Source organism: Electrophorus electricus, chromosome 5, assembly GCF_013358815.1.
Source record: "Electrophorus electricus isolate fEleEle1 chromosome 5, fEleEle1.pri, whole genome shotgun sequence".
Taxonomy (NCBI): Eukaryota; Metazoa; Chordata; class Actinopteri; order Gymnotiformes; family Gymnotidae; genus Electrophorus; species Electrophorus electricus.
The window spans coordinates 5627586-5634358 of record NC_049539.1 but is presented as its reverse complement, the minus strand read 5'-3'; the positions used below and the strand labels follow the sequence as shown (position 1 = coordinate 5634358).

The 6773-nt window shown below is 39.2% G+C and overlaps 1 protein-coding gene across 1 annotated transcript; it reads left to right on the top strand.

Annotated features, from left to right (window-relative positions):
- The first annotated feature begins 603 nt into the window (after positions 1–603).
- Positions 604–1272, top strand: LOC113580032 (neurexophilin-1). The gene has a single exon (XM_027014324.2). The coding sequence runs from the start codon at positions 604–606 to the stop codon at positions 1270–1272; it is 669 nt and encodes a 222-aa protein (XP_026870125.2).
- The last annotated feature ends 5501 nt before the right edge of the window (positions 1273–6773 follow it).

Below are 6773 nucleotides of genomic sequence, written 5' to 3'. Positions count from 1 at the left end.
TATCACATGTGAAAGGGACTCATTGGCTATTAACTATTGGCCACACTCTTCATTCCCTGTAACGAAGTCAATAATGAAGATATATGATTACCATTCAAAGGCCTCCAGGAGAGAATTTAATTAATGTCTCTTTCATCACACTAGATTCCCATACGGTAGTTGTGTGGAAGTGTTGCCAGACTCTGACATAATTAAATATACAAGCTGTGTACTGTGAGATGCGTCAAAGCGCTAAAATCTTTAGTGGCACACTGTATAGCTCTCTGTTTATCCTTAGCTGTTTCAAAACTGACCTTGCATTGACTTTATGTGTCATAGCTGAACAGATTTTCTGATGAGTGACAAAAGGTAATATTTGGAGTATTGATTTGCAGGCTAACTGATAAAATGCCTCGCTTGCACAAAACAGATCTGCTGTCAGACCATCTCAGTTGGAGTCAGAGAGTCAATGTCCCCATCTCAGCTCTGAATAGTCTGCAAGAGACACCTATCAGACAAAAGTGCACATCAGTCATTCTTTTTCCAGTCCATTCTTCATTTATAACCTCATTAATGCATTTTTTATTTTTGCTTTCACAGACCATTGAGGAAAACATTCAAAATATGTCAGCTTTCCAGAAAATTGAAAGATTTGAATCTGCAGGAAGTTCTGACTCTAAGACTCTGCAACCTTCCAGTCTTCGAAACATTGGTTCTTGGCTTCCTCTCTACCCTTCACCTGAGAAATTTGTATCCAAGCAGGAACTTGGAGACTGGCTCCCTACCTACCCAGGCCCCCACCCACGGGTTGAGCAGGCTAAACGACAACCCCCTGTGAAGCTAAGGAAGATGTTTGGCTGGGGGGACTTCCATTGCAGTATAAAGACCACAACTCTGGAAATGCTGATTAAAGGGAAGATAGTGGACCTTGGAAATGGAACCTTCAGCGTTTACTTCACGAGCAACACAACTGGTTTTGGGAACGTGTCTGTTGGACTGACTCCACCTGCAAAAGTGGTGGAATTTGACCTAATGCCACAGACTGTGGTGCAATCTGTAAAGTCCAGGCTGTTCAACTGCAAGGTGGAATCTGAGAAGGTGGAACAAAGCAGCAGGGGTTCAAAGGGGTGCAACTCCCAGCGGACCCACAGCCACGTCTCATGGCTCTGCTCCAAACCATTCAAAGTCATCTGTGTCTACATCTCTTTTTACAGTGTGGATTATAAACTCCTAAAGAAGGTCTGTCCGGACTACAACTACCAAAGCGATACTCCTTATTTTCTCTCTGGGTGATAATATAAATTTACTCCAATAAAAAAATAAACCATAGGGGACCACCACATTAAAATATGAAATACTGTAGCCTTCAGTCATTATGTATTGGATTAGAGTCAAGAAACATACAGAGCCCCAGTAATGGTTAATTATGTAAATGTGTAAAACAATATATAACTACACTATATGATAGCTAATGTAAAAATCAGTTTTCAAATTAGTCATTTTATCATTGGATAGTTAATCTTAGGCAACATAGGTCATTAGTAGGTATTGTAAAGTGAGAAAACAAACAACAGGCAAAAATATCTGCCAGTTTTGTAAGGAATCGTGTTCATACAGTTTACTTAAAATTCTATTGAAACGTTTGGTTTTCAGGCCTCCATAATGTTTGCAATTAATCAGATTTTCCTTGTAAAAGGGACAGTAGTTTGTAGCACACATACTGTTCAGACCACATACTGCAGTAAAAATAAGGAGAAATTAAGAAAGATATACTTCTATATGATATCTTCAAAAGTATTATTAATGTTCTGAAACTGCATGAATATTGTATTAAATCTGTGGAAACAGAAACTCTTTTGCTGTGGTATCTGCTGTTATATGATAGTGGCTTTTTATGGCATGAATTCATAAGATAACTAAATTGTTCAGAATTGTTTCATGAGACATTGTTGAGCGCATGAAACAATTCTGCTGATAATGCTATGAACAATGGATTACCAAGGAGGTCCTACTGAGTTCAAAAGAAAGAACATGAAAATAAATAAACATGCTTCATAAAGTTAATGTCCATTTTCCTGGTGGAACCTTGTGAGATACCACACTGAATGATATGGGTTGATAGGGTTGATATGGTTGCTTTTGAAAGTCTCAGGATGTTAATGAAGAACAGCTGTGAGATGATATTTGCAGACTTATTTCAAGTTATGTACTCTAACAGTGATTATTTTTGTTTCGCGCCAAGCTCTACATGCACATGCAATCTCAAGATTTTCTACAATGCGATTTCAGGTGGACAGTTTCACACCTCAATTACTCCAAGGTGAAGACTTTCTGCATCACACGATGTCAGCAACTTTTTTCTGGAAATTCTCTGAAGAGGCTGAAGTGTTAGAAATATTCCAAAAACAAATACCTTTTTGCACGTGGTGAAGGTGGTCATTTCTCCCTGTCTCTACCTCTCAAATACAGAGCTGTGAAACGTGTCATGTTAAATGCTTTTGTGTGTAAGGCTATATGTCAATATACATGTTGTGAAGTTGACTAATTGTGTGGTCTCTTTTGTATGTCTTCTCAGTCATTGCAGGATGTTTCTTATTTTTCTGAGAAGAACAAAGACGTTATAAACGCTGATGACGAAGGATTTTCACAGCATCGCGTCTCTCAGTTTCCAAACTATTTTTGCACAATTAACAAAACTCAGCCTCCTTGGACTTCCATATTTCCTCATAGCGTAGAGGAAATTATTCGCTTCATTCCCCATACGGAAAATAAGCGTCTTCGGGCATTCTCTCTGGCGATATGCTGCCATCTAGAGACAAAACGTCGATAATCTCTTTACACTCGATTCTGTAGTCCTCGGTGTATTTCTCACTGACTGCAGAACCAATAGCCGTGGGGACAGATCTCGATTATAAAAAATATTTTACAGATGCTGCCAAATAAATAATATGGCCCTGAGAACCCTTATTGTTTAGCGTGTAAGATTGGCCTGTTCACATATGCAAAATAAACCATGACCGAGTGGTCTCAGACCACTTGAAACGCCGAAAAGACCCAAGTGTAAAAATACCATACACAGATCCCCAAACTATCCTAACTGTATGGTCCGCTCGATTAGATAATGTGTCGTGGAAACAGAGCATTCCGGGTCAGTTTCGCGTTTTTTATTTAAGGCGAAGTTCGAGGCTTACATGTATAAGGACAATCTTTACAGATAAAAAGGAATTCAAGACAACTGAATTGCGTGGTTTTGCTGCAAAATTCGTTTCTTCAATGATTAAATCCTCTTGGTCTATTTTCTAGCTATTCATGTTGTCAGTTCCAATTTCTGTTTTACCTTCTCATCTGCTTCATGAAATGCAAAGCCCAATAACAGCAGCACGACCATTTTACTCCAGGCCTTCTCAGAATTGTTACATAAATGGGGTCTGAGCGCTAAAGGAGCTGTGCTATGAAAACGTCACACGAAAGTCCGCCAGCACTAAAGAGAACTAGAAACAGCCGAGTTCAGTTATATAATGTGAATGTAAGGGTGTGTCCATACTTGAAGTTCGGTTCCCTTGGTCTGGCCCAAAAAAAGAAAATTTACAATCGAACCAAAATAAGTGGCGTATGACGCATGTATTATAGATTATATTGATTTATCGGGGTTGTGTATACTTGGTGCGATTTTTACCATCTGGAAAAAGCAAGAGATGTTAAAATGCATTAAGGAGTCGAAATAGAGCCAGAAATTCCTCCGCTGCACACCCCAAAGAAGGTAAACTGCAAAGGGAAGACGACGTGCGTTTCCTGTACCGAATTGTAATGGGAAACATTTTTTTCTTGTTTGTTTTCAGTCCACTCTGTTTTGTCACGGCGCGTTTAGTTTGTGGCATTGGTTCGTTTAGATGTTCTTGGATCGTATTGTGTGCATACTTAAAATGGAGACTTCTCAGCATACAACAAGATTAGCTATACTGTCCCTCAAGGATCTTTTCTGTAGGCCTCTGCTTTTTTCTTTGTATATGCTACCTCTGGGTAACATTATACGTAAACACTGTGCTAGTTTCCACTGCTACACTGATGATACTCAGCTATATGTCTCAGCCAAACCAGGGGACATATATCAGCTTGGCATAAAGGACATCAGACACTGGATGTTGAGGAACTTTCTCGCACTTAATCCAGACAAAACAGAGGTGCTTCTATTAGGCTCTGAGACAGCTAGGTCCTCGCTCTCAAATTACTCAATGAACCTCAATGGTCTCCCAATCACATCATCTCCAACAGTTAAAGATCTTGGAGTTATTATGGATCCTGGTCTCTCGTTCAAAGCTCATGTAAATAATATTTCTAGGGCCGCCTTTCTCCACCTTAGGAACATTTCAAAGATTAGGAACAGGCTCTCCTCACATGATGCAGACAGGCTAGTCCATGCATTCAACATTTCAAGATTGGACTACTGTAATGCCTTACTATCTGGCTGTACCATTAAGTGCATAAACAACCTCCAGCTAGTTCAAAATGCATCAGCCAGAGCTCTTACTAGAACTAGAATATATATGAATTTCTACACTGCTGCACCATCTAAGGATAAGGTCACTCATGAGCAGACTGTCCAAACATAAAGCAACAATAGACTAAACAGCATTAAAGTCCCACTAACCAAATAGCCAAATCACCTGATGAATATTAATTCAGTGGTGGAAAAGGCGATTCCTGTGGTTTAAAGTAAATATCAATTGTTTCTGACAGGAAAGAAAAATAAAAGGAAAGGAAAAATCATTGCTTTTTGCAGGTTTTTGGTATACCAAGACTTACTCCTCCACTTATATGAGCCCACTAAAAGCAATCTGTGAAACACTGCTGTCGCTGACCTGTTCAAACTGTTAGCTGTGGCCTTGTCTTAGGACACTAAAATATCCTAAAATACAGGTAAAAATCACAGCAGCAGCTATACAGCCTTATTGCTGATGTTTGCAGCAAGGCTGAGCAGAAAGCACTTTGAGGGATAATAAAAACTGTATGGTTGGTATCCAGTAATTAGACACTGAATCATCTACAAGTGACACTGTGTAAGGATCATCAAGGACTCCATATACCCCACTCATCTCTTCCTCAATTTCCTCTAACCATGCTGGTATAGAACTGCAAACACAGTTCTCAGAAACAGGCTCAGAAACAGCTACTTTCCCAGGTTAGTCATCCTTGTGAACACTGTTTTAACAGAATCTCAGTACAAGTCATCCTCATTAAAAATGCACCACACAAGGATTTCTTAAATCGGTCCCCTATGCCCAGATGGTCAGCTAGAATTGAGCAAAAGACAATCAATCATTGAGAGTATTCTCTGTCCTGGATCCTAGATGGTGGAACGAACGTCCACTTGCTGTCTGGACAGCAGAGTTCCTTGCAGTCTTCAAACCCAGACTGAAGACCCATCTATTTGTAGAATATTTAAATGACCACTGACCCTGCTCCTATGTTGACCAACTGAAACTCTAGTACTTATTGTAGGGTATTGTTTATTGCACTGATGTTGACTGCTCCTGTGTTGACTAACTCTGGTATTTATTGTTCATTGCACTGATAGATAGAGCTTATGTATTTTGCACTTCTAGGCATCAGCATTGATCCTTGTATTTCAACAGCATTCTAGTTCATTGGTATATTGGATTCTTACCTATTGTACTGGCTAGGATGTATTCTATGAGTAAATGACAAAGCACTTTTGTAAGTCGCTCTGAATAAGAGCGTTTGCCAAATGCCGTGAATGTAAATGGACTGTCCAGCGGTCCACAAACGCTGATCTCAGAACCACTGCACTACACATGTAGTTTGATATCATTAAATGAGCTGTCTAAATACCTCAGTCTTAAGAAGGATGCAGACAGCCCAGCTTGCATTTTGTCAATAATTTGGGTGTCGGTGCAGATGAGCACCAACAGATTGAAAAAGTCCTCACCAATTGTAAAGAAAATTTGAGAAACTTGCCTGAAATTGCAAAGGCGAAAAGTTGTTGTTATTGACAAGCAAATGATTCCCTCTTACATAAGGACACCTACACATATGATTATTCAATAATATATACCTTAAATATTCACATTTTTTCTTCTTTCTTTCATTTCAAAATGTTTATACATCCAATAGTATAGGAAATATTTTTCACAAAAAAATCACATTGCACATTTGCACTTGAAACTCTGACAATGCATGAGGCTATGGATTTACCTTCCCGTATGACTTTTTCTCCAACATAAGTGCTGTTGCAAACATTTTCTACTTTGTCAACTGAAAATGTGTGTATATTCTTTAATGAAGTGGAAGCATTAACATATTCAAATATAAAAAACGATGCACTTTTCACTTTTTGCTGAGGCAAAAGTAAACCCAAGCCCTTATTCCTTATGTAAAGCATGTACAAACATTTTCACATGACAAAGTATAAGTAAACAGTTTTTTGGTTCTAATCAGTGTATATGTTGGGGAAAATTTTACGAAGTTAAGACGGCTTTATGTAATGTGAGACTTTTTGTGCAATAGTGCAGTGTGAAATTTTTTTATAAAGATTGTCTTCACAAGCGCTTGGACTTTGTTCTTTAACTCGTTGGCGCCCATTTCGTTGGTGTGAAGCATTTCGAGATGTGAATCAAAACACTGATTCAACTGAATCGATACTCCCGGGTCCACGAAGCACGCAGGGCAGAAGAGTACTCACACATCCACACGACTCACGAAGCACTAGTGCGGTGACTGGAGCAGTAGTCCTCCGAGTAAGACCTTGCGATACCCAGGTCAGTAGAGACGCAGTA